Source organism: Artibeus jamaicensis, unplaced genomic scaffold, assembly GCF_021234435.1.
Source record: "Artibeus jamaicensis isolate MK-2021 breed Jamaican fruit bat unplaced genomic scaffold, CSHL_Jam_final scaffold_1689, whole genome shotgun sequence".
NCBI classification, from domain to species: Eukaryota; Metazoa; Chordata; class Mammalia; order Chiroptera; family Phyllostomidae; genus Artibeus; species Artibeus jamaicensis.
The window spans coordinates 15692725-15720483 of NW_026522029.1; the positions used below are offsets into that span (position 1 = coordinate 15692725).

The following is a 27759-nucleotide window of genomic DNA, read 5'->3' on the forward strand; positions in this document are numbered from 1 at the left end:
GGAAAAGGAGACACATATACCTCTCCATTGATAAAGCCCAATTAACCACACATTAATGTTCTTTCAGGCCTCAGGACAATTCAATGGAAACACCTGAGTTTGGGTATCCAGGGTCTGGCTGTATATGTGAATCACCTGAGGAGTTTCTCAAATTTCAGATTCCTGGGCTCAATCTTAGACACAGTCAACCTGAATCTCTGGTGGTTTAGAAACCATTTCTTTTGCTTGAGGCTGCCGATCCGCTTCAACGTGGTGAATACGCAATGTGGCTGTCTATTCAGACTAGAATTCCACAGGAAGTCTACACCTACGCGAAAAACTATTTTTATGGTCTTGTCGGCAAAAGGTCGGTGCCACCAATCCAATGTCAATAGGAGCCCCCAATCTGGGTTGCGATGAAGGGAAAAAATTCAATCAAACGGCTGCATTGGAGCGCAGTCGTTACATTACTGAAGACATTATAACCAATGTAATGGGGGGTTTTGTGTTGAATTATGTTCTGGTTCCAAAATCAATACAATAAATCATATTGTTGGGATGATTGGAGAAACCGGACAATGGGCTGATTATTAGATGCAGTGGAATTATTGGTACTTTTCCCAGGCGTGAGAATAATGGGATATATAGAATGCCCTCACACATAGGTGTGCACGCTGAAGTGTCTAAAGATGAAAGTTATGATATTTGCAACTTATTTTCAAATGTTACAGCCCAAGAAAAGCAAACGCAAACGAAAAAGCGAGAGGGGGAGAGTAAAGGAGAGAGAGCGGCGGGAAGCGGGGACTTCCGTGCACCGTGCCGATTTCCTTTGCGCAAACCAGCGGGTGCTCCCCTTTCCTCCTTGGTCCATGGCAGTGGGTCTTTGAGGGACAGGGCCGACGTGTCCACGACGCGGCGGCGGGAGGCCGCGGGCACCCGGCGCTGTGAGCACAGAGTTGGCTCCCGCGGATTGGACGGAGTTGTCATGCTTCCTTCGATAGCTCAGTTGGTAGAGCGGAGGACTGTAGTCGTACGTCTCGGACATCCTTAGGTCGCTGGTTCGAATCCGGCTCGAAGGAACTAGTATTTTTTGAGTCCTGATTCATCCCAGCTCTTTGAGTTTTGAAGGGGCATTTCTTTAAGACCCTCCTTACTGCACAGCGAATCAAAGCTTTTACATCGTTGTTCTCCATCATTATTTACTGTAATCAGGACCGATGGGCTCAGCCATCCTTCGGCCCCTCGGCTCACGCGCCCCCTGCTGGTCCTACGGTCCTGCGTCGGGGGGGGGGGTTTCCCGGTGACGCCCCGCAGGCCGCGGGGATCTCCGGGCCACTGCCGCTGCTCCCTTTAACTAAGTAGCGGCGATTCGCAGCCCCGAGTGCGGACGGTTGGTGAGGGTCGCAGTCGTCCGGGGAGGTTTCACGAAGCGCTTCTTCTCCCGCCGCTTTGCAGTGCCCCCCCCGCCCTCCCGCCCCCCCCCCCCCCCCCGCGTTAATAGTTTCAAAAGCTCCCGGGCGATTTTAAGGAGCTGCAAGGTTTGAGAACCACCGCTACAGAGAAACAATCATTTCAGGGTAAAAAGGAGAAAAATGTGCGATTTTCCACCCGCCTTGAGGATTACAAAGTAGAGAGACCTCTCCTAACAATAGAAAACGACTTTTGTAATTTTGTGCCAATTTCATTTCTCCCATCTCAAAAAAATGTGATCCCGAATATTTATTGAAGACTCCTCACCGACAAAGATACAGATCAAGGTCAGGAAGAGTTGCTGAGGATTTTGCGCCTGGAAATTCCTTGTATCTTTCCCCTCAGGATTTTTAGTTTTTGTTCAAACCTGCAAACATGAGAGAAATCCCAAAAAGTTGACTCTTGCCCATTCTGTCCTGACGATGAGGTAGCCACCAACAAGTGGCTTTTGGCGCCATGTCTGTCATGAGATGTGGCTGTGCCCTAGGGCATCTATTAGCTGAGAATGTTTCACAGAAAGCTTTTTGTAAAACTGGAGAATGCGGGCATCGATCCCGCTACCTCTCGCATGCTAAGCGAGCGCTCTACCATTTGAGCTAATTCCCCACCCGACGTACCATTCTTCTCCCTGACTCACCTTGGTATTTGAAAGGAATTTAGAATTCCGGAATACAAGTTATAATTGGTATATCAACCAATGGGCTCAAGAGTGGAACTGTGGCGGTCAAACAGCCAAAGCACGAATTCAGGCCACCAGCGCCACCTGAAATCTGCTGCACGGAGCTGGATTCCGCGTGGAGATAATCCGCTGAGCGCAGACACCACTTTATTTAACACTGGAATTCACCTCTTACTGAAATTGGAGCAAGAGGATCAAAATTGACGTGCAAAAGGAGAAATATCTTATTTGAGAAAGTGACTGTCCCTAGGCTGTGCAGGGCATACAAGGCAGACCTTTCCAGCTAGCTCTTCAGTATGTCTTTAATGCGTGCTCTCTCTTCTATTTGCTTTTCTTTTCTCTTTTCTTTTCCCTCCCTCCCTCCCTCCCTCCCTCCCTCCCTCCCTCCCTTCCTTCCTTCTTCAGTAGGAGCTGATATAAAGTGCATACATTTCTGGGAGAAGAAACCCGCCCCTCCCAGACCGTTTTAGAGCAGAGAGTTTTGAACTTAGGTGTTCTCAAAGTGGCTCAAGGTCAACCTTGCCTTGATTTTCACCACCACCTGGGGGCTTTCGCCACACTTTCATGGACAGAATATGCCCAGCCACAGAACTCGGTTTGGCCTCCGCTCATTTGTTTGTTTATGTCCTGTGGTTCTATTGGAGTGCAGGTGTAGAATTGGGGTGAAAGAAAATAGCCCGCCCCATCCCGTCGCTCAGATCCGTGGAGCTTTATCACTGACTGTACCAACCACTGGCGGACTGTGAACTGTGTGAGGTCTTCACTCCCCAATCCTGGAGAAAGTACTGGGCATTGACATTTCACAAAGACAGACTTGGCAAACTTCGGTTGGGGAATTCAGCCTCCGAGTACGAGTAACAAAATCAGTACCGAGGGGCACGGCCAATGGGGAGCCCATTAGGGGAGCCAGGGAGGGTGGTGACTCGTAATACCCGTAACGCGGAGGACACACGGAAACGGTCTAGGAGCGCCATCGTGTGGGCATTGTGCGCCCTGCACATGGCGCCTTGAAGAGCCAGTGGGGCAGGTAAGAAAGCCGGATGGCTCCTGCAGCATAACAGTGGACTGTACAGAACCGTACAGGTGCTGCCTCCTATTCAAGCAGCCGTGCCTAATACTGCCACCACATAAGCCACTTCAGCCACTCCCAAAGTCCCGGGACAGCCTGCTGCATCCCAGCATTTTGCTCCTCCCAAGGCATTCTGCAGGGTGTGTTAGATTAGAGAATCAGCCTCTTCTATGCTCCTCTTCCAGTCTGCATTTTCCAGTCGGCCTCCAGCCCGGAAGTCAGGCGACTTTCGCTTTCCTCAGCTCTGGCTCTCGGTTTGAAACTCCCGGGGACTTGGAACCCACTTCCGCCCTCTGTGCTGACCTGGACCCGCCCATGCCGCCCAATGTCGTCCTTTCATTGGTCAGAACCCTCATTGGCCCCCGCCCCCGTCGCAGGCCATTTCACGTCGCGCGCGTCCGCGCGTCAGACGGCGCGACGCTTTACGGCTGTGGTGCTTCGCGTCTTGGTGAACATGGAGGGAGAGGAGTCTGAGAAGGAGCCAGCAGAGCTGCACACTCTGGAAGGCAGAGATGGGGAACCAGAGGCAGCGGAGGAGCAGGAGGAGCCCCAAGAGGCGACTGGCAGCACTAAGAAGCGGGTGGTGCCGGGCATTGTGTACCTGGGCCACCTCCCGCCCCGTTTTCGGCCTCTGCACGTGCGGAACCTTCTCAGCGCCTACGGCGAGGTGGGGCGCGTCTTCTTCCAGCCCGAGGGTAAGTGCGCGGGTCGGAGGCGCTGGGGTCAGTCAGTAATGTGAGCAGTTCCGGTAGGGCTGGGGTGGGCGGTTTCCCTGTAGGCCTGTCCTCAGCTGATTTGGATTTTAAACTCTCCTCTGCTCACCTCTCTTCTCTGGCTCGAATTTACCACTTTTTGTTAAATGAGTACAGCCGCCTTAATAAAGTATCAGTGGCTTTTTCACAAAGCCGAAGCCACCTCTCATTACTGCGGCCTAGGTGGGGATACAGTATCGATCAGCCGCCCCCAACTCCCCAGGAGGCACTCATCGGAACGGGAGTTGGAGGCCTGTGTGGTTTAAAATAGAACATTCAGGGTAGATAGACCTGAACAGGGAGTGTTAACAGCAAAATTAAAGGCCTTTTAAAGTGAGAGGTAACAAGCACTTATATGACATACATAAGAAGAGCTATTCGGAGAAGCACTGATTCAGGCAGAAGCCCAAATAGTATTCTGATTAAGAGGCCAAGGCAAGGGGTGTGTATGAGAAAGGGAAGGGGAACAATGATACCAGTAGGCGGAGAGAGTCGCTATTACTGCGGATAACATGACAGTGGTGCTAATCCTAAACAAACGTTTTAAAATTTCAGTCTGGGAACCAGCTGGTAGTCACGATATCTACTTTTTTGTTATCCTTGCGAGCAGTTCTTTGGGGCACAAAGTTGTTTTCGTCTCAGTCCAGAGGTTATTTTGCCCTTTCCAAACATGCAGAGGTTTGAGGCAAAGCCTGCTTTTGGGCTGTCTGCTTCGACTCCAGTTTAAAGTGGCCCCGTTTATATTTTGACAGGGGATGACCTTCAGAAAGGATTGAAGTAGTCATGGGGGCGGGGGGGGGGCGGGGAGAGGTGGACTCGCAGTTCTCTGCTCCTTTCCCGGCAAAGACCTTGAGGTGGGATCGCCGCCCGCGGGCAGCCAGGCGATAGTGAGTGGGTGCTGTCTCTGTCTTCATGACCACCACTGTCTCTGTCACACAGAGGGGTTTGTGCGGCGCAAGAAGAAAGCAGCAGCGGCCTCGGCAGCCGGAGGGAAAAAGCGGTCCAAATACAGCAAGGACTACACCGAGGGCTGGGTGGAGTTCCGGGACAAGCGAGTAGCCAAGCGTGTGGCCGCCAGCCTGCACAACACACCCATGGGTGCCCGCAGGCGCAGCCCTTTCCGTTATGACCTATGGAACCTCAAGGTGAGGGGATAGGCTTGCCTGCCGCATCTCTCATCTTCCTACCTTCCCAACCCCAGATGAGGCACCTCTGTGACCTGTTAGCCTTGTTCCCTCATGTTTTCTTTCCACCCCTGACCTACCCAGAACTTTTGTTTCTGTCCGCAGTACCTGCATCGTTTCACCTGGTCCCACCTCAGCGAGCATCTTGCGTTTGAGCGCCAGGTGCGCAGGCAGCGCCTGAGAGCTGAGGTTGCCCAGGCCAAGCGCGAGACTGACTTCTATCTTCGAAGTGTGGAGCGGGGAAAGCGCTTCCTCGCTGCTGATGGGGACTCTACCCGCCCAGATAGCACCTGGTCCTTTGCCCAGCGTCCTACCGAGCAGGAGCTGAGGGCCCGGAAGAAGGCAGCTCGTCCAGGGGGTCGAGAACGGGCTCGACTGGCCAATGCTCAGGACCAGGCCCGCTCCAACCGAGGGCTCCTTGCCAGGATCTTTGGAGCCCCACCCCCCTCAGAGAGCGTGGAGGGGCCCTCGGTGGTCAGGGACTCTTGAGGGGCAGGGAGTCCGCTTCACCTCCTAGCCCAGCCCAGAGTTCTGCCTACCCAATAATGACTACTCAGGCAGGTGTGTTGTATCTCAGACCAGGAGTCACTGGTGAGTGTCCAGACCTAGTTTCGTGGGCCTCTTTCCCTCCAACTCCGTACAAGCCAGGCTAAGGCACCTAATTCACACTCATAGTGTGATTATGACGCCTGCAGATGCCTGTTGGTCTTGTTCTTGGCTCCTGCCCATTGGGGTCCTCTAAAAAACCCCACTTTCTGGGCCCAGGAAAAGCCTTATATCAAATCAAGCTCAAGTGAAAACAGCCAGTCCAAGAGGCCACGTAGCAACCACAAGTACAGGCAGTGGCAGCAGCCTTGATTTAGAAAAGATTCACAGGGATGGGGGTTAATGAGGTGGGACTGGCTGGGGAACCACCTTCCAAATGTATTTATAGGAAAGAAAGAGAGAGAGAGAGAGTGTGTGTGTGTAAGGTGGGGGTGGGTTACGGGATAATCTCCATCTCCTGTGTCCCAATTACTCACCTTCACTCTTTTCTGGTCTCGGAATTCAGTGAACCTGCACCCCTTCCCATCTGCCTAATTAATTTTTAGCCCATTTTATTAGTCAGTTATCCAGTTCAGTGTTTACCAAGTCACTCTGAGCATGTGAGCGAGAGAACATAAGAACACATGGTACTTGGCATGGAGAGTCTCACAGACCACTGGGAAAAGGGGGGCACTTCAGGAGTCAGTGTGCAGGGGGCTTGCAGCATTGTGGTGGCTGCATGGTGACGGCATCGGGAAGGTAAGAGAAGCCCTGAGTGTGGGGCTGAGTCCCGGTCATGGTTTTCAGAGATGGGGTCATTTTTTACCAAGTTCTCCGAGTCGTCCCCGGAAGGTGAACAGAAGTCTGGGAGAGCCCGGGGAACCCCAATCCCGCACAGAGCTCCATGGGGGGAGTGTGGGGTTGGAGCCATGTCAGAGGTAGCAGCACTGTGACTCTCCGGTGCACTCTGTTGGCACTAAGATGGGAGGTCACAGATGACAAGAGCAGCCCCAGAGGTGACAGCCTTGGTGTAGACCACTGAAGACGGTCGTGTCAGCACAGCTGAGGAAGAAGTCCGCATGCAACCTCACAGAGATTGGACCTCCGGTTAGAATCCAGGTGTCGTAGCTGGACAAGCACAGTGGTAGAAGATCGAAGTTCAACTAAATTTAACACTGTAATGGTAAAAACCCTTAGTAATCCAATAATAAAAATGTTTCTTTAACCAAATGAGGGGCATCCGGAAAGATCTTATTACAAATCTCAAAACTGTGAAGCATTTAAAATATTCTAATTAAAGTCAGGAATGCATGAAGATACTCCCTATTCATACACTGTCCAAAAAACCTTGGAGATTCACAGACAAAGATGAAAACAAAAGTCCAGAGGGAGAAAACTGACATTATTTGCAGGTGATATAATTTCAATGTAAGTCTCCAGAAAATTGGTTTTGATACATATTTGAGCAAAATATTGTACATAAAAATAAACAGCACCCTGATGCCCCAGATAAAGAAGCCACACACATGAAAGACAGGGCACTGAGGTGGGCAGTGAACACAGCGAGGCTCACTGTTGACACCAGGCTGTGCGGGGATGGGTGCGTGTTCACTGCAGTCATTAGTGACGTCAACCCAGGTTGTCAACGAGGGCAGGGACTGCCGAGTCGAAGCTATGTAGCAGAATGCTGTGCAAGTGTTCAAAAGTTCACGTGAATGGGCAACAGCTTAATTTTTTTAAAGGGGTTTAAAACTGGCTTTTTTTTTTTTTTTTTTTTTTTAGATTTTATTTATCTTTAGAGGGGAAGAGAAGGAGAGCAATATCAATGTATGGTTGCCTCTCATGAGTCCCCTGCTGGGAACTGGCCTGCAACCCAGGCATGTGCCCTGACTGGGAATCGAACCCAAGTTTAAGAGTTCTATGGAGTATAGTACTGGTATATGGAGCATAAATGTCTCCATATGATTTTCACAAATACTGATGCATTCAGCAAAATAAGCCATTCCTGGGAATGCTAACCAGAATGGCAGAAGGGTTAAGAGGTAGTATGACTGGAGAGTTAACAAGGAGGCATCAGATCTGGTGGAAATTTATTTTCATTTAAAAAAGGGGGGGGGTCATAAGGTTAAGATATAATAGGCTTGAATTTAGGTATTTGCCTATTATGTCATTTTGTACCATGTGACATTACAATATTTTACAATGCTAAAACAATTTTAAAAATGACATTGCTAGGAATAAAAGACTTTATTTACCTGGTGCCTAAGTGAAACTTCATGAGCTGATTCAGCTGGTTACTGGGAATCCTCAGTCTGTAAGAGGGAAAGATCCTGGTCTGACGCTGTGAACACTGGAATCTATTGGAGCACCATCGGTCCACAGAATAAATGATCTTATAACCTAACTATAAGGCTGATTACCAGATTATACCTTCTGTGTAAAACATCCTGGATTCATCACAAGTGCCTTTAATTCCAGACCTACACAAATTTGCAGTGATGTGATTTTCACGTTACACTGGATGAGGCCTGCAGGAGGCGGCATTACTGTCAGAATAGGTCTTGCTCACTAATCAGCATGGGCTGGTTACATGGTAGCTGATGGGCACATCACTTTGGTGGATGTGTATTTACTCCTATCAGGTCATTCCTGTCACAGCACCAAGGTGACCAACAGCTGTCCTTTGGAGTTTGCTAGTCACAGCATTTTCCACCTTTCCTGGTTGCGTTTTGCCCCTAGGCCCCAAAGAACCACACCAAGATTTGTGACTTTTTCAACCCTGGATTCCCTGGGTCTTCGACTCTGCCATGCTCATTAAAAGTTTTTGCTTCCTACAGGACACCTCATTTAATGATTCTCTGAACCCTTTTCCTAAGTCCTACTGAGCTTAGGACAGAGACCAAGCTTCTAGCACTCACCCAAGATGGCAGCCACTCCAACCCATGGTAGAGAACATCAGAATCACACTCAAAATAAAATTTAGATTGTAACTTCCAGACATATTGAAACCTAGAAGATATATATATTCTAGCAATCTCATTATGAAAGGTAAAATTAGACATCAATTAGACACAATTTCCTTCAATCAACTGGTGAAATTTACAAGTTCAAACATAAATCTGTAAGAAACATACTGTACCAGAAAAAAAGCACCACAGAAGAAATTTCATTACGTGAGAGGGTAGTTGGGTCCTCTCCAATCTAACATTTAATGTGTTAAGATTTCCGAAGTTTACAAGCTTGCTTTGATGAATCTGGACCTCAACAACTACGCATGGTTAGTGGTGGGGTGTACAGGTCCTTTGCAGCTTCACTCAGTTACAGTAACACTGAAACCTACTCTAAATTAGAAGGTAGCTGAATGGATTCTGAGAACCCTAACATTCTGCACACTTTTGTGCCCCAGTGGGATACTTATCCCAACACCAAGATCACAAATGACAGAGCAGGGCCTACCACCGCCCCCTGGCCTCAGACCAGAGAGGCTGGAAGAAATGGCTGGGATTGGGGAAGGGGTTCACTAATTACACTGGAAAGGGTAGTCTCCCCAGTCACCCCTAAACATCTCTGCCCTCTCACCATGGGCGTGTTCCCATACTGCTGCGTTATTAGTACCAGTACTCCTGCTAGGGAGTGGAGCAGAGATCATCACAGTTGAGCAGAACTGAGTTGCTCTGCAGGCAATATTCTCCCAAGTGTCTTTCTCTCGGAAACCTGGATATGTTTAACTTCCGTGAGTAACGAGGGCATGGACTCCACATGGGTCATCGATGGAGCACAGGTTGCTACTGAATTTTAGCCCCATATGGTCACATGAAGCTAGGACTCCTCCCTGTGCTACTATGTCATGCAGTGGTGTGGAGGGGGGCGCTCTGAAAGGACCCATGGTCCAGACAAGAGCACAGACTACACTCCCTCTGGGTTCCGTTCACTCCCAGCCAGAAACTCCTAGAATTCTAGACACTCCAATGGCTGTCCCCACGCCAGAACTGAGGCCCACATGAATATCCACTTTATCCTTTTTTTTTCCAGCTTTATTCAGGTATAACTGGAAAGTAAAACTGTAAGACATATAATGTGTGCATCATGATGAACTGATGATGTACACATACATTGCGAAAGGTCCCTGAACACCTGCTCTATTCTAATGCAAGTGTAGGGGGGACATTTTTTCTTAGTACAGTCGAGACAAACTGGAGTTTTGCAGAATGAATGTTTATTTAAGAATTAAGGGCAAACAAAAACATTGAAGCATAGGAATACACTGAATACAAGTGTCTCATTAGGTCTGAAATCCTGAAAGGTGACCCTAACTACTTACCTGAGGTAGATCTAGGTTGGCACTGTTTCAAGAGAACCTCCAACCAGACCAGAAGTTGCCTGCTAGTGCTGGTTACAGGCTCCCAGGTGGTCCTCCCCAGCCTCAGGCTATGCTACGTGAAACAGTACCAACACCTCTTCCCCATGGTTAAAAGACCTTAGACCTGTTTCAAACCCACTAAGTTCTGCTTGGGGGATGGTCCATCCTTAATTTACTTAAAGACTAGACACAGCTAGTTACCAGTGAGATTAGCCAAAAGAAGGGTCATTACCCTGCCATGAGGCCAACTCTGTCCCCTTCTGCAGGTTCTAATGACTAGCAAGCAGCCACAGGACTAATATTTGTCTCTGCCATGCCATACGCCCATACTATTTTAGTATTACAGTGATCAAACATACACTAGCGACAGGCACCCAAGAAAACCAAATATATCTCATGTGTTTTACCACACTGGGCAACTATTCATGGTATAAGAGCTATTTATGGAAATAATACTAAAACATACCAGAGTGAATAACCTTTCAGGACCTGTTTGCTCAAAGAAAAACACCCTGGAACCAGATTCCTTCCTATCACTAGGAGCTGCCCCACGACCATAAGATTATCAAGGTCATCAGCTCAGGTCAGAGATCAGAGCTGCACACAAAGCAGCCGCTGGCCACCTCTGTGGTCCAAAGGCCAGTACTCCTGAAGTCCAGGGGTTTGCTGAGATAGACTAGTCAGACTCAGACTAGCAACAAAATATTTATTCACCAGTCTAGAGTCCCAAATAATGCAGGAATCTTAACTACTTTTATTACATGTCTTTTGAGGGGGAAAATCCCCTCAAAGTTGTTCATTTATAGATCACTGGATTATAGTACTTCTAGAGAATGCTGAATATAATAGTTACTCTGTTAAACTGGAGATAAGTTCTAATCCCTGAAACTCTGATAAACCTGGCAACTACTTTTCCCTTCTAGCATTTAGAATCCTACATTCCAAGCCAAATAAATACCTTATATTGTAGTGATTGCAATCCTTTCCCTGGGAATAAAAAGTAGTCTCTCCTTTCTTGGCAGAACTGAAATAAATGAAAGGTATATCATTACGGGACTGAATTAAACAGCAGGATAATGGAGAGAAAAGAACACCGGCTTCGGAGGCAGGATACTCAAAACCAGAAGCATGGCTCCTCCGCTAACAAAGCATCACCACGTGTCACCTGCCTGCACAGGCCTGAAGTCCTTGCAGCCCTCCCTTCGCAGTTCTGCACGTAGCTGCTAAGGAGATATTAGCACTGGAAGGGGCAGCACACGAAGCCACAAAGATGTGGATACTAGCAACACCATAACTGCTCCTCAAACTGGCGTTTCTGATTCGAAAAGAGATGAATCTCTATAGCAGACATTTCAAACACCAGTGATACTCAGACATTTTCGGGAAGGGAAACCTTTGAGGGTTTTCCCCCACTAACACCAAGTAAAAGGACGCCAAGTGTCCTTTGTATGAGGTTGGCCCTGCAAAGGGGAGGCTTCTGGGAGTCCTGACCCAGGAGAGCAGCTTCCCACCTGCCTAGTTGTTGCCACTTCCAGCAAGTTCCCCAAGTGACTGTCAAAACCAGTCCCCAATCTGGCCAAGAATTCTTAAAAGAACAGTAAGCACCAGAAGGCAAAGTCAGTCTTCTCCTGTCCCCACAGTAACACATGCCACACCATCTGTCACAGGGCAGTCCTTTCCTTTATTGGGTTTCCACATTTTAAAAAGAGAAAGCAAAGCGATCATAATGAAGTGGTTCGGATAAAAGAAAAGGGTCTTTACCTGAGTTTCCCATCAGGCCTGCTCTGACGGGCCCGAGCTCCTGCCACAGTGAGCTTCTGGGCATCGAAGAGCCGTCCAGGTCCAGACTCCATGAAAGTCACCTCTACACAGGGGCCAGCTAACTGGGAGCACGGCTATTCTCACACCTACTATATGTACACCACCCCGACCCGTGCTCATACTAGAGCACAACTCTCTGCAGAGTAGGTTCTTAGGGGCCCAGAGGTCGAGGTTTCTAGCGAGGCTTTTTTCAGACTCAAGGTATTTATGGGGTTTTTCACGAGTTCCCTGGTGTGTCAACCAAAGGAGCTGATCGCTGACGGCTCTTCTCCCTCAGTCTTCATAAGGTCTCTTCTTAGATCCGTTTTGTTGTTATTGATGCGGCAAACCCAAGAAGGCTCTCCATCTAATGCTTTTGCCACACTCAAGACAACAATACCTAAATTGTCACCAATATGGCTTTTTTGATGGTTAGGAAAGTCACAGTTCTGTTGGAAGCTTTTACCATACTTGCTGGGGTTTCTCCCAAGTGTGGGCTCTCTGATGTCAGCAAGCTGTGCACACCAAGGGCGTTGTCCTCTGGTGCAAACTCCCCTGGAGAGAGAGAAGTGAGCATGGCTGGGAGGCTCGCCCCTCTCGGCATCTGCAAGGTTTCCCACTGGTGCGAGTCCTCCTGTGAGTGACCAGATCGGAGCTCAGAGTAAAGGTTTTCCAAGCCTCAGGGCCTTTGAAGGTTTCTCGTTGGAGTGACCGGCAGCTCTCCGGGCAAACCGCTTCCCAGCTTCCTATAATCACAGATTCTCTGGTCCCCACTGAAGTCTGAGCTCTCAAAAAAATCTAAGCTTTGCCTAGAGTTCCTTATTTTAATGGGTTCTCTGACTCATAAATGGTTTTTTATGGTGTCATAACTTCTTGTCTGGCCAAGACATTTGTGAGGCTTCTGGTGTGTGGGGAGGGCTGAGCTCAAGCCCCTTCATCCCTGCGTTACAGATACAGGGCTTCTCGCCGCCGGGGACCATCTGATGCTGCAGGAGGGCCGAGCTCTGGCGGAAACCTTTGTCACACACACTGTACGGATAACGCAGCTCCTCTGTCTGAGTCCTCATTTTTGGCTGTGCAACAAAGCCCATGCCCAGGAGGAAGCCACTCTCACAGGCAGACCACTGATGGGGCTTCTCTTCCATGTGAATTCTTTGATGCACAATAAGGTCTGAGCCACAGCTGAAACTTTTCTCATATTCAAGGCATTTAAAAGTGTGCGTGTGAGTTGCCTGGTGCCTGATTAGGTTGGCACTGCGAGTGAAACTTCTCATACATTCCAAGCACTTGTAGGGCTTCTCCCCTGTGTGGACCCTCTGGTGGACAATGAGGTCTGACTTCTGGCCGAAGCACTTCTCGCAGGCACCGCACTTGTAGGGCTTCTCCCCGGTGTGGACTCTTTTATGAACAATGAAGGCTGAACGGTGCCGATAACTCTTCTCACACTTATTACATTTGTAGGGCCTTTCGCCAGTGTGAGTTCTCTGGTGGCTAATGAGATCCGATTTCCCACTAAAAGCTTTTTCACACTCCAGACATTTGAATGGTTTCTCACCGGTGTGAGTTCTTCGGTGCCGAATGAGGTTTGTACTGCGACTGAAGCACTTATCACACTCGCTGCACAGATACGGTTTCTCACCAGTGTGGCTTCGCTGGTGGACAAGCAGATCAGAGCTCTGTCCAAAATTCTTGCCACAAATGTCACACGTATAGAATTTTTTACCTGCATGTGTTCTCTGGTGTCCTGAAAGGGCTAAGTGGTGCCAGAAGCTCTTCTCACATTTGCTACATTTATAGGGTTTCTCATAATTGTGGATCCTCTGGTGTGAAATGAGATCTGAGCGTTGGATGAAGGTTTTCTCACACATATCACATCGATAAGGTTTCTCTCCACTGTGGGTTCTCTCACACATAATAAGAGCTAAGTTTTCGCAGAAGCTTTGCTCACGTTCAAGGCACTGGTATACGTGACCATCTATATGAGTGACCTCATGCAGATGAATAAAGATCTTCTGGCCCCTCTGAGGGCGCGCACGACACACTGTCCTGCTCTGAGCTCTCTGATCACGTCTCTCTTCTGCAGTGCACATCTCTCTGGCTCCCTCCTAGGGCGCTTCCCACCGGCCGCCGAGGCCCGTCATCTTCTCCACTGTCATTTTCCTGATAAGAACTTGAAAGACACACCTGTTTTAGGCCTTTGAGTCATGAGCTGTGCATCTCTACAGGTTTCCAGCATCATACACACTAATTCCTTACTTGGTATTTCCAACACTGTGAGACAAAGAAGAAGTATTATTTATATTCCTGTAACCAAGAAAGAATGCTCAGAGTTAAAATCACTGTAGAAAAGACAGAAGCTCTGCATCAGCCTGTAAGTGCCCCAGGTGGTGCAGGGGCTGAGACCAGTTAGTTTCCCTCTCTGCCAATATAAAACCAGTCAGCAATACAAGTGCAAAGTACTACGGATAATTATTCCTTTCGTGACCTGGGTGACCTCAAACCCAGGTTCTCCCTTTTCCCTTGCTCTGGCCCAGGGGTCCAGGCCCCGCTTTCCCCGACCCTTTGCTGCTCCGCTTTTCTCCACAGCACTCACTGCCCAGTACAGCACACACGAAACTCACTGACGTGCTGTCTATGGCTAGAATGTGCACCATGTCTGTTTTGATTGCTGCTCTTTCCTTAGTATATAGAGCAGGCATACAGTTGCTGCCTAATAAGCAGCTTATTGCAGTTCTACTTGGATCCTCAGGTGGTAAAGGACAGAGCTGAATGCCACATGGTGGGAGCTGGTCTGATGGGATGTGGTTTAGAAGAAGTAAGTAAGGTGTGTTTCAAAAGACTGAGGAAGCTGGAGCTCACCTGGAATGTCAATGGAGGGGAAGCAGCATTCACTTCCTGGTCCTGAGACTTTGATTTCCCAACAAAGATCGCATTCTGTAAAACACAAGGACAAGAAAAGGGTAGACAGTCATAAATGACAGGACTCAGCACTACATCATTTCACTGCAAGAACCTAAAATGGGTCCAGTTCCCTTAAAAGGAGCTGCAGTCTTTCTCATAGAAGCTTGTATGTTCGGTCCTGAAGGAAGCGCTCACAGTCCTGTCACCCCACACGCCTCTTGGGAGAAGAAGGACACAGAGAGTCTATAACCATCCTTGGGATGTAACAGCCTCGCAGGAAAGGGCCCCACCTACCTGTGCCGACACGCTGAGGCGCCACCCTCCCCAGGAGCCCAGGCTGCCCTGGCCTGAGTTACTTCGGGGGGGTGCCGTGTCGCCAGGGAAGGACGACATCACCCCCACCTTCTCAGCCAGACATGCCATCTGCACCACTTTGGCTATTCACAACTTCTATTTGAGCCACATATCAGGATGCAGCCGACTGTGGGCATTCGGAACCTGACGGCCAGACCTGTCCCAGATTCCTTCCCTCGGCAGCTCTAAGCTGCCTGTTCCCAGTCACCAAACATTCAGGTCCTCCCACCACCCTCCTGCCACCGAGGAGCCGCAGGGAGCACGGGATACTCAGATGCAGACAGCAGCGGGCACACACACTGAGTCCACAGCCACCACAACTCACACAATGTGTTCACGGTTCTGGTTCCCACAGAACGTGAGCCTGAGCCCTGCACGGACCGCACGGGGCAGGGCCGAGGACTGGCAGGGGCACGCAGACCACAGGAGCACATCCCGACCTGCGGTGAGTTCACTACGTTTTGTCCTTTCTCTATCCCTCAGCTCAGCAGAACTCAGTACAGGTGGAACCGTGGAAGTCAGAGAGACTGAAATGTAAGTCACCTGGCGTTTTTCACAATGCCATGAGCTTCCTGCCAAGGGCTTAAAACTGACTTCAGTTGCTGTACAGAAAGCAGAGCTGGGCTGCCCAGGGCAGAGCTGATCTACATCTCACTGTCAAAAGGAGAAAACACACTCTAAGCACAAAAACACTTTAAAAGAGTTCTGATCAAAGGATACAAGGAGGACACTTAAGGCACACCTGGGACTGGAAGAGGCAGCCCTAGAATGAAAACTGCTCACAAAGAGGAGAGTAGAAAGGGAGGGGAGGAACCCTGCAAGCCCGCTGCCAAGGAAACAAGAAGCAGAGGGAAATTTCAGGTGCTTCAAAATGAAGAAAAAGGGACTTCTGCCAAGATGGAGGTGTAGGTGGAAATACCTTGCGTCCTCGCACAACCAAATCTAAAAACAACAGTTTTAACACCAATAAACCCAACCAAACCACACAGAAAATCAACAATATGGAGTCCGAAAACAACGAAATGCTCAGCTAAACTGGTAAGAGGGGCGAAGCCAGCAGCGAAGCGGGTTGGCCAAAAAGATCCCCGACTGGGGTCGTGCGCAGGCAGCCGAGGACAGGGATCCCAGGTGCGGGCTAGCTATGTGCGACACAGGGAAGAGGTGCGGCTGGCTGTCTGCGGTCGGTCAAGCATTTGCGAGCAGATAAACCAGTGAAGAGGCGAGCATTGAGACCACAGGGCACAGGGCAGTGGGCTCACACATTTCCGCTCAGATAAACAGGTGGGGGTGAGCGGTGGGATGGACTACGCGAGCAGAGATGACCACCATAGCTCCCTCTCTGACCCCGCCTCCACATACAGCATCACAACCCAGCAACCTGGGTGGCCCGCCATGGTAAACAACTAAGGCTCTGCTCCTCATACATAACAGGCCCAAACAGATCAAAACATGGCTCAAGAACAACTCAGAGCCCCAGAGCCAATAAATCTAAGCGATGAAGAAATAGCCAAACTTTCAGATGCACAGTTCAAAACACTGGTGATCAGGATGCTCACAGAACTGGTTGATTTTAGTCACAAATTAGAGGAACATATGAAGGCTGAACTAATTGAAATGAATGGAATTGCACAGGAAACCAATAGTAATGGAAAGAAAACTGGGACTCAAATCAAAGGAGTGGACCAGAAGGAAAGAAAAAATGACCAAACAGAAAAGAATGAAGAAGCAAGAATTCAAAAAAATGAGGAGAGGCTTAGGAACCTCCAGGACACCTTTAAACGTTCCAACATTCGAATTATAGGATTACCAGAAGGGGAAGAAGAACAGTCACGAGTGGAAAACTTATTTGAACAAATAATAAAAGAGAACTTCCCCGTTATGGCAAAGGAAATAGACTTCCAGGAAATCCAGGAAGCTCAGAGAGTCCCAAAGAAGTTGGACCCAAGAAGGAACACACCAAGGCACATCATCATTACATTAGCCAAGATTAAAATGAAGGAGAGAATCTTAGAAGCAGCAAGAGATAAGGGGACAGTCACCTACAAAGGAGTTTCCATCAGACTGTCAGTGGATTTCTCAAAAGAGACCCTACAAGCAAGAAGGGGCTGGAAAGAGGTATTCCAAGTCATGAAATCCAAAGACCTACAACCAAGATTACTCTATCCAGCAAAGCTTTCATTTAGAATGGAAGGACAGATAAAGTGCTTCTCAGATAAGATCAAATTCAAGGAGTTCATCATCACCAAGCCCTTATTATATGAAATGTTAAAGAGACTTACCTAAGAAAAAGAAGATAAAAAAGATGAACAGTGAGTGGACAGCAAACTCACAGTTATTAACAACCACACCTAAAACAAAAGTAAACTAAGAGGACAGCTAGATCAGGAGCGGAACCATAGAAATGAAGATCAGGACCTCTGCCAAGATGGAGGCATAGGTGGATATGCCTTGCTTTCTCACACAACCAAGTTTAGAGTCAACTAAATATTAGCAACAGAAAACACAGCCAGAACACAGAAAATTGAACTTTTCCGGAGTCCGATAACAACAAATTCTTCAGCCTGACCGGTAAGAGGGGCAAAACCAGCAGCTGGCGAAGCGGGGTTGCACAGGAAAACTCGGTCAGACAAACTCAGGCGCGCGGAACCCAGGTGCAGGGTTGCAACGGGTAGACCTAGTGAGCGACCCAGCAAGCAACTGTGGGGAACCAGCGAGGGGCAGGGCCGAGATTTGACTGTGGTCATGCATTCCTGCGCAGATAGACCAGCGAGGGAGTAGGCGGTTAGACGGGACCCAGCAGGCCTCAGCAGCTAGCAGCAGCAGAGGGCACCGCCATTGCCCCGCTCTGACCACGCCCCCATATACAGCGTCACAACCCAGCGACCTGGGAGTCCAAGGCTCCGCTCCTCATACTTAACAGGTGCGAACAGACCAAAAATAGCTCAAGAAGATCTCAAAGCCCAAGAGCCTATAAATCTAGGCGATGAAGAAATAGCAAAACTCTCAGACGCACAGTTTAAAACACTGGTGATCAGAATCCTCACAGAACTGGTTGATTATAGCCACAAATTAGAGAAACATATGAAGGTGAAACTAATTGAAATGAATGGAATTGCACAGGAAACAAATAGCGATGAAAAGGAAACTGGGACTCAAATCAATGGAGTGGACCAGAAGAAAGCAAATAATGGCCAAACAGAAAAGAATGAAGAAGCAACAATTCAAAAAAATGAGGAGAGTCTTAGGAACCTCCAGGACATCTTTAAACGCTCCAATATCCGAATTATAGGGGTACCAGAAGGGGGAAAGGCACAGCCACCAGTGGAAAACTTATTTGAACAAATAATAAAGGAGAATTGCCCCAATCTGGCAAAGGAAATAGACTTCCAGGAAATCCAGGAAGCTCAGAGAGTCCCAAAGAAGTTGGACCCAAGAAGGAACACACCAAGGCACATCATCATTACATTAGCCAAGATTAAAATAAAGGAGAGAATCCTAGAAGCAGCAAGAGATAAGGGGACAGTCACCTACAAAGGAGTCCCCATCAGACTGTCAGTGGATTTCTCAAAAGAGACCTTACAGGCAAGAAGGGGCTGGAAAGAGGTATTCCAAGTCATGAAATCCAAAGACCTACAACCAAGATTACTCTATCCAGCAAAGCTTTCATTTAGAATGGAAGGACAGATAAAGTGCTCCTCAGATAAGATCAAATTCAAGGAGTTCATCATCACCAAGCCCTTATTATATGAAATGTTAAAGGGACTTATTTAAGGAAAAGAAAATAAAAAATATGAACAGTGAAAGGACAGCCAACTCACAGTTATTAACAACCACACCTAAAACAAAAGCAAACTAAAAGGACAGCTAGATCAGGAGTGGAAACATAGAAATGAAGATCTCAAGGAGGGTTAGCAACAGGGGAGTGGGAGGAAGAGAAGGGGGGAGAAGGTACAGAAAATAAGTAGCATAGATGGTAGATAGAAAATAGATGGGGGGCAAGAATAGTATGGGAAATATAGAATCTAAAGAACTCGAGACACAGGGTCATAAACTAAAAGGGGGAGGAATGGTGGGGGAGGGGTGTGCAGGGTTGAGGGGAATGAAGGGGGAAATAGAACAACTGTAATGGCATAACCAATAAAACATATTTTTTAAAAAAGAAAATGGGATTAAAGGCATTTTAAAAGGTAATTGTGGGGGTGGGGGTGGAAGAAGGTATAAGAGGAATAAATGGTAATGGAAAAATACAATGAAAAGCTACATTAAAAGTTTTTTAAAAAAGGTCTAAGTACAGGACTTCCGCCAAGATGGAGGTATAGGTGGATGTGCCGTGCCTTCTCACACAACCAAGTTTAGGGACAACTAAATATTAGCATCAGAAAACACAACCAGAACACGGAAAATTGAACTTTTCGGAAGTCCGTTAACAACAAATTCTTCAACCCGACCGGTAAGGGGCGAAACTGGCGTCTCGTGAGGGATTGCACTGAAGGACTGGGTCAGACCCGGGCGCGGAATCCACACGCTCGAAACCAGATGCACGGGTTCCAAACGCAGGATTGGACCTAGTGAGCGACCGAGCAACCCACCGGGTGAGCGACTGCAGAGGAGACAGTGGGGAGGCGGTGCTGCGTGTTGACTGCGGTAGCCTATCTGCGCGCGAGCGGGAGGGAGTGGGTGGTTGGACCGGGGCCCCGGCGGTCCCCGTGGCAAGCGGCAGTAGAGGGCGCCGCCATTTCCCCGCTCTGACCACGCCCCCACATACAGCGTCACAACCCAGCGACCTGGGAGTCCAAGGCGCCGCTTCTCACATTTAAAGGGCCAGAACAGACCAAAAATGTCGCAGGAAGACCTCAAAGCCCCAGAGATAAATCTAAGCGACAAAGAAATAGCAAAACTCTCAGACGCACAGTTTAAAACACTGGTCATCAGGATCCTCACAGATCTGGTTGATTATACCGACAAATTAGACAAATATATGAAGGCGAAACTAATTGAAATGAATGGAACTGCACAGAAAACCCATAGAGATGAAAAGGAAACTGGGACTCAAATCAATGGAGTGGACCAGAAGAAAGCAAATAATGGCCAAACAGAAAAGAGTCAAGGAGCAAGAATTCAAAGAAATGAGGAGAGTCTTAGGAACCTCCAGGACATCTTTAAACGCTCCAATATCCGAATTATAGGGGTACCAGAAGGGGGAAAGTCACAGCCACCAGTGGAAAAATTATTTGAACAAATAATAAAAGAAAATTTCCCCAATCTGGCAAAGGAAATAGACTTCCAAGAAATCCAAGAAGCTCAGAGAGTACCAAAAAAGTTGGACTCAAGAAGAAACACACCAAGGCATATCATAATTACATTAGCCAAAATTAAAATGAAGGAGAGAATCCTAGAAGCAGCAAGAGCTAAGGGGACAATCACCTACAAAGGAGTCCCCATCAGACTGTCAGCAGATTTCTCAAAAGAGACCTTACAGGCAAGAAGGGGCTGGAAAGAAATATTCCAAGTCATGAAATCTAAAGACCTACAACCAAGATTGCTCTATCCAGCAAAACTTTCATTTAGAATGGAAGGACAGATAAGGTGCTTCTCAGATAAGATCAAATTCAAGGAGTTCATCATCACCAAGCCCTTATTATATGAAATGTTAAAGGGACTTATCTAAGAAAAAGAAGTTAAAGAAACATGAACAGTGAAAGAACAACAAGCTCACAGTTATTAACAACCACACCTAAAACAAAAGCAAACTAAAAGAACAGCTAGATCAGGAGTGGAAACATAGAAATGAAGATCTCAAGGAGGGTTAGCAACAGGGGAGTGGGAGGAGGAGATGGGGGGAGAAGGTACAGAAAATAAGTAGCATAGACAGTAGATAGAAAATAGATGGGGGGGGGGGGGGCCAAGAATAGCATGGGAAATATAGAATCTAAAGGACTTGAGACACATGGACATAAACTAAAGGGGGGTAATGGTGGGGATGGGGGGCAGGGTGGAGGGGAATGAAGGAGGGAATAGAACAACTGTAACAGCATAATCAATTTAAAAAAATAAATTTAAAAAAAAGGTCTAAGTACAAAGGTAGCCACAATAACAAAAATCAAACATTGTAAAAAATTTTAAATGAAAACACACTGCACTAATGTTACATAAACAACACAACAGTGATGACACCAATCACATCAATAAACGTGAATGAGTTTAACTCACTCATTCAAAGTGACTTTTAACATGGCTCACAAGCAACCAAATGAGCTAAATACAAGGCACCTGAAACAAAATGACTTGGAAAGGCTAAAATAAAGGGATGGAAAGGAACACCAGGCAAACGGAAACAATAAAAGTAGGGCTTCTAGTCACAATATCGAGCAAAGTGCAATGCAAGCCAAAATGCATTAAACATGATAAAGGACACTTTTTAAATTGTGAAAGCCAATAATTACAATAAGCCTACAACAGTTTTGATTATCTATGTACCAAATTACACAACAGCCGCATGTTTACAGCAAAACCTAGAAGATGCCAAGAAACATAAATAAAAAATTAATAAGAAAAAATACTACTGTCAATAAAAAGACTTACAAAGTGGACCAAAAATAAGTAACTATGCAGAAAGTCTAAATAATGTAACCAGTAAGTGAATAGCATGGGTATCTGTTGAAACTTACACCTTCATTATAAGGAATAAACTTTCTCTTCAAGCACAAATGAAAAAGTCATATATTAACCTATATATAGGATAACCTATACATAGGTTATCAAGGAAGTATCAGTAAGTTCCATAAAGTGACATAAACAACACTCTGCAGTAAAACTAGAAATGTCTCAAATATCAAATAACAAATGATCACCCCCAGGAGGAAAAATAAACTATTAAAAGAAATCTTCAGTGAATGAGCAAATGGAAAATAAAATGAATTTCTAAATGTCGATAATTGACTATTACATATTATAATCTATAAATTTAAAGCAGTGATCAAAGGAATAGTTATAGTCTTAAATAATTTTTAGCAATAAAAATAAAATAATTACATGAAGAAACTAAACTCTCAGATCAAAAAGCTAAGTAAATCAAAACAAATAAGGAAGAAAATCAACATAAAAATAGAGATCAATTAACTATATAGAAAAACAATGAACCTAATTATAAATCAAAATCCTACTTATTTTGATAAAGCTAAATAAATAAAGTACTAGCTCACATCATAACGGGGGGGGAGGATGGAGAAATCACACATTTACAAAGTAAGAAAGGATGAGGAATAATAAATATCCACCAAAACAGAAAAGCAACAAACAAACCCATATATACATGAGACCATTCTGTAGACTTCTACAAAAAATAAATGTGAGAACCCGTGAAATAAGACTGTTTCCTTAGGAAACACAATTTACCCCAATCAACCCCATTAGAGTCAGGAAGTTTTAAAACAGCAATATGCACAGAATAAACAGAAAAAGTTACTAAGGAACTATCCTTCAAAAACACCAATCCTACACTGTTTCAGAAGAGAATTCTAACAAACTTATAAAGATGCTTTATAACCGTTTTCTAGAGCACTAAAACTAAAGAAAAACTTCTAATTCTTTTGTGAAAAAAGTTTAACACTGATAAGTACATCCGATGAAAAGAGTATAAAAATCCTACAGCCCAGTATCAATGTGAAAACTACTAACAAAGTCCAACACCATATCCTTACACAAACTGAAGCATACTTTTTGGTACTTTTTATATTGTTGCATATAATATACATTATTATACAAAATGTAGCATACTCTTTTACACTATTGCTCTTTAAAATTTACCATTTATCCTAGAAATCACTGCACATCAGCTTGTAAAGATTTTCTTCATTCTCTTTCAAAGCTGCATAATACCCCATTATGTGTGGGTATATCAAGTTTATTCAACCACTTTCTTGCATTTTTCTTTCTTTTCTTTTTTCAACCACTTTCTTACATATGAGCATTTCAGTTGTTTTAAAAATGTCCAAGTAACAAACATTGCTACAATGAGTAACTTTATGCATGTGTATTATCATATCGTTGCAGGTGAAACTTCAGAGTCAATTTCTACAAAAGGGATTGCTGAGTCAGATGTAAATGCATTTCTGTGTACAGAGAGAAACGAGTAAACAGAGTCATAAAGCAAGCAGAGTGAAGTGTTAACATTTAGGAACTATAGGCAAAGGGTATGTGGGCATTCTTTTACTATTTTACAACATTTTGTAAGTCTCAAATTATTTCAAAATAAAAGGCACTTATATTTTTAAAAAAAGCATGGTAGCGAAAGCTGGCATACTGTGCTAGTTAAATTAAATGTTCAAGCTCTGAAATCAGATTTTGGTTCACGTTCCCCTATGCTGCTTTGTAGCCGTGAGAACTTGGGTAGTGACTTAAGGTCCTATGGCTTCCATTTCCCTTTTGATCCAGTAGGTGAGCTACCATTACAGACCTCACAGAGCTGCTGCAAGAACCAGGCGGTGTCAGTAGAGGACTGGGCTCGACGTCTGGGTCTCAGCAGGTGCTCAGTGAATGTCAGGTTCTATTTGCCCAATCCAGGTCTACGTGCACAAAACCCCTCATATTCACTGAGCCCACCATCTGTGCCTGTCTCTTGCACAAAGTCTCATTCCAAATCCATCTAAAATAATTAATAAATAATAAAATAACTCAGCAAAGTAATGATTAATATGAAGACTGTGCAAAAACTACAAAAGCAGTTGTGGAGAAATGTTAGGAGGGAAAGAAAGAATCGAGAATCACAACTATCTATAAAGACATGCAGACATCTAGACAAATAGCTAATACAAGATGGTGGGTTTATGGGAGTTTTGCCTTTGAAAATGTCTATTACTGTTAAGGCCAAAAGGAGAAAGAAGACTACAAATAAAAGACACTGAGCCTGAAAATAACCTGGTAAATGAACCAGAGTATTTCCTAAAATTATAGCCCAGGGTATTATATTTGTCCTCAGTAGCCAAAAACTGTGGGGCACAAAGAAGAAAAAAAACTGTAAATAAAGAAATAATTTTTATGCATATCTAAGTCTTTTAGATGTCAGCTCCTGGTAACTTTACAGTCTAGTTGACAAAACTCTAAGTAGACCATAACACTTCCCTAGTTCAAAATATCATAACTGTCTCCTACTACTAATAAACACAAAATTTTCACAGCTCTATGTAATGTGGCACCTCCACCTCTCTCTAGCTCCACAGGCCACCTCAGAACCTCTGCACTTCTTTCTTTAGCCTAGAATGTTCTTCCCCTAGGTAACTGATTCAAGTGTTTGCCTAAAAATTACTTCCTCAAAAAGAGGCACATGGGGACTTTATCTAACATAGCACATCCCCTCATCCCACTTTATGTTTCTGCAGAGCACTCGTTACCCAACTTTGTGGTACACATTTTATGCTTGTTCATTGGTTTCTCTGCTGCTAGAATAAAATTCTCATTTGGGTTGGGACTTAGCCTTTTGTTGCAAAAGAATACACTAGTTGAATTAATGATAAATATGAATGAATAAATGCCAGAACCGCCCCCCCCAAAAAAATTCATCATCCTTGGAGCCCCAGCTGCAATGCAACTGGCTAGCCTAGTAGCCCTGGCTGGTCCATCTGGAAAACCTACATGTAGCCTTCCAGTCTTAGATTCAGGGAACCCTCCTCCAGGAAGATTCTGGTTCTCTCTTCCATGGCTAGGTCAGAGGCAGGCAATAAAAGTCCAAGGACACAGGCTGAGTAGAGAACTTCCAAGCTCAAGGTAATCCTTACAGTTAAAGGCTATATGGGGCAAACAAAGAAAGCCTGTAAAGCATTATCTAAAAAATAGATGATTCTTACCCTAGGTTAACGACTGTCTTACTTATTTTTCATTGATTACATGGATTGCCTCACTTAATCTTCCTAAGACCTCTGCACAGTTGGTGTTAATACCAATGTTTGCACCTTACCGATTAAAAGCCTGATGCTTAGGGCAGTGAAAACATTACTCCACATGTCTCAGCCAGTAGAGGCAGGATTTAAAGTGCCATCTTCTGACTCCTGAGCCTGCCTAAACCTTGGGCACACTGCCTTTTGAGGGGCTGCAAATCAATCAAGAAGCAATTACTACAAGCCTGTTGTGAATAAGCATGTTGGAATGAATGTAAAAATACACTTAAATTGGTAGAATAGGACTCAGTTTTATCACTCTGCTATCTCACAAGCTAAAAGAGGATCATTCCCCTTTCCCACGGATTATCTAGTCCTACCTGTTCTCTGCCTCTGAAACCTACCACTTTCATATAGAAACATACAGTCTGATGTGCCCCTGGCCGTAACAACAGAGACCTAAGGCTGTCTTCCTTTTGGTTCCAAAAGGTCTCTAATCCATAACTATTCACAACACGCAATTCTTCCCTCTCCTAGAGAAGAAAACATCAATAATGTAGAAATTTATAATTTTTCTGAAGCTGAACATCTAAATATTGGTCCCATTTTCTCCCCACTCCAATTAGCATCTTTCAGACATATCTTACCTTTTCCCACCTCTGCTTGCATTCTGTTTCTGCTGCAAGAAGTACCCGCCACTGGAAGCCACAGTTTCTTCCCATTTCAAGACAAAATTATCAAGAATCTTTCTGGATAATAACTAACTCCATAATAAAGCCCCAAGTCCTATTTTGCTAATTGATTTCTGTTTGTATTATGTCAACCTCTAAGGTCAAGGACCCATTCTTCTAGTACCGGTAAGTGTATATAACAAAGTTACATATAATGCAGTTTCCAAAAATGGCTATGGAGTGATTAAACCAACCGGATTCTCCTGCGTCTAGATTCGAATGAAACACAACTAATGTCTGCAGTAAAGACGGGGGTGGGAGGGCTCCATTCAAGACCCTCGGGTTTCTTCCCCCAAACGAAAGGCACCGGTCACTTAGAAAACTGCCCGGCAGCGTTCACTGTTACCATCTGCAGGAACCACTACGCTCAGCTTCTCTTTTTTCAACTTTTCATTGACCGCCTTTCCGTCCGGGGTCGGAGGTCCCGGAGCCGCGGGGACGCGCGAGGCAGGGCGGCTCCCAGGGTCTAGGCCGCGGGGACCTAGTCCTCCGCCACCCGGCCCGACCCCGCAGGCCCAGCCGCCGAGGCCCGCGGCCCGCTCGCCCCGCGGCCACCGCACTTCCGGTTACTCGCGGACATTCGGTCAGGCTTCCCGGCGGCAGCAGGCTCCACGGTCGTGGACCGAACGGCCCACCCTCGAGCAAGGAGGGAAAGCAAACCTGGGGCCGACGAGAGCCAGGAGCAGCTCCCTCTGTACGCCGGGACAGGGAGCTGAGACCGGACCGTCCTGGGCGCCTTCACGCTGACCAGGCCGGCGACGCCAGCCTACTCAGCCGGGCCGGAGGCGGCGGCGCAGCCCCGCCCATGAGTCACGTGGTCGCCCGCCCGCGGCGACAGCGCGCCCCGCCCACGCCTCTGCGCCAATGGGGCAGCACCTCGGGAAGGGGCGGGGCCCGGGCGCGTGCGCCCAGGAGCCCAGGGCAGTGGTGGACCCAGCCAGCTCTGTGCCGCGGCCTTGCCCAAGCTGCGGAGTGCCCGGATGTAGAAGTTCGCGGTTTGCGTTGCAGTTTCCGAATCCTGCTCTTTCTTCAAGGCTGTGAGACCGGGACTGGACGCAGGAGTGAAGTCGCGCGGATGGATACCGCCAACCTTGAGAAAAACAGCCGAAGAACCAGGAAGAAATGGAGGATCCCAAAATACTGGATAGGACGAGGGTGTCAACATCCGGCCGTTAGTAAATGCTGTTCTTGCTAAATATTAAAACGCACACCAGTATTTTGTGGGCATAACGGGATGAGCTTGACCGGAACACAGCCAGGTAAGTGTAGCCGACTGCGAAGGAGAAATCAACGTGCAATGAACCAAACAGTGTGCACAAGCCATGTCCGAGCCTCCCTGCTGGGTGACGGAGCTGGGGGGTGAATCCCAATCCCTTTACCTGCTTGCAAGTCAATAAAACCTCCTTGTGACAGCCACGTCTCCTTTCTGAATACCGCACCCCGAGCTGCGCGCCCCCTGAGTGGGCATCGAACCTCAGACGGAGGCACCTCTGTGGGGTTCGGTCGGTCCGCACCCGGCTCGCTCTGGGGTCTCGACCTGACAGGACGGGACTCGCCCTGGGCGAGCCCCTCAGCGCTGACCACGGCTGTGCGGCACCGACCGGCCTCCGCAGTGAAGTCCGGTGGCCACCACAACCTCTGCTCAGACCGTTCAAGAGGAGGAGGTGAGCTGGCCCCAGCGGCCTCAGTAATTGGTGTTTCTATTCCCGTTTGGGGCATAGAGTTGTCAGAAGAATAGTTTCATTTCTGGAGCGCATTTAGGTTCTGAGACCTAACAAACACAAACACAAAGCAAACCCTTTGTCAGGATGCTGACTAAGGTATTTCCGAAGGGGATTTTCAGGGGGATTGAAGGTAGAGAGACCTGAGACAGACAGCCCAGGGCCCTATCTGGTTCGGGATTTCTGGAGGTCACCCCGGGGGCCTGTTCCTGGCCTTTTTGCAGAGGCAGGAGCCTTTGCGTTTGAAGACCTCTTAGGGGAACAAGAACAGAATTCACTGCTGAATGGTGTACCAAACCCATAAGGTTTAGCTCAATCAAAGCAGCAGGTTTCTAATTTAAAACTCTTCAATATGACTGTGA

At 46.7% G+C, this 27759-nt stretch overlaps 2 protein-coding genes and 2 non-coding genes across 11 annotated transcripts; 2 read left to right on the plus strand and 2 right to left on the minus strand.

The window, feature by feature from the left end:
• Positions 1 to 970: 970 nt before the first annotated feature.
• Positions 971 to 1058, plus strand: TRNAY-GUA (transfer RNA tyrosine (anticodon GUA)). Its single transcript is given in 2 exon segments — positions 971 to 1007; positions 1023 to 1058. It is a non-coding gene; the product is annotated as a tRNA-Tyr (tRNA).
• A 924-nt stretch (positions 1059 to 1982) lies between these two features.
• TRNAA-AGC (transfer RNA alanine (anticodon AGC)) lies at positions 1983 to 2055 on the minus strand. Its single transcript has one exon. It is a non-coding gene; the product is annotated as a tRNA-Ala (tRNA).
• Positions 2056 to 3588: 1533 nt separating this feature from the next.
• Positions 3589 to 6888, plus strand: ABT1 (activator of basal transcription 1). The gene is made up of 3 exons (XM_037131849.2): positions 3589 to 3892; positions 4889 to 5094; positions 5239 to 6888. Exons 1-3 carry the CDS (start codon positions 3652 to 3654, stop codon positions 5620 to 5622), a joined length of 831 nt encoding a protein of 276 aa, XP_036987744.2. The 5' UTR covers positions 3589 to 3651; the 3' UTR covers positions 5623 to 6888.
• On the minus strand, positions 6648 to 26473 carry ZNF322 (zinc finger protein 322). Of its 8 annotated transcripts, none has more exons than XR_005080567.2 (6): positions 26337 to 26473; positions 14678 to 14752; positions 11780 to 14089; positions 10977 to 11042; positions 7914 to 7970; positions 6750 to 6833 (listed from the first exon to the last, which is right to left on the minus strand). XR_005080567.2 is itself a non-coding variant. In XM_053655934.1 (5 exons), exons 1-5 carry the CDS (start codon positions 25665 to 25667, stop codon positions 6648 to 6650), a joined length of 441 nt encoding a protein of 146 aa, XP_053511909.1. In that variant the 5' UTR covers positions 25668 to 26327. The 8 variants fall into 8 exon arrangements, 5 of the variants coding, with proteins under 5 accessions (XP_053511909.1, XP_053511910.1, XP_036987742.2 ...); XR_005080568.2 differs by having other exon boundaries at positions 7914 to 7999; XM_053655934.1 differs by lacking the exons at positions 11780 to 14089; positions 26337 to 26473 and adding an exon at positions 25593 to 26327 and having other exon boundaries at positions 6648 to 6786; positions 7914 to 7999.
• Between the last annotated feature and the right edge of the window lie 1286 nt (positions 26474 to 27759).

What these genes read in the sequence shown, in the direction of transcription:
- ABT1 (XM_037131849.2), top strand. Translation starts at nt 3,652, where the DNA reads ATGGAGGGAGAGGAGTCTGAGAAGGAGCCAGCAGAGCTGCACACTCTG. An exon ending in CGTCTTCTTCCAGCCCGAGG is followed by an intron (nt 3,893 to 4,888) that starts GTAAGTGCGCGG and finishes TCTGTCACACAG; the next exon opens with AGGGGTTTGTGCGGCGCAAG. An exon ending in ATGACCTATGGAACCTCAAG is followed by an intron (nt 5,095 to 5,238) that starts GTGAGGGGATAG and finishes TTCTGTCCGCAG; the next exon opens with TACCTGCATCGTTTCACCTG.
- ZNF322 (XM_037131847.2), bottom strand. Translation starts at nt 13,908, where the DNA reads ATGTGCACTGCAGAAGAGAGACGTGATCAGAGAGCTCAGAGCAGGACA.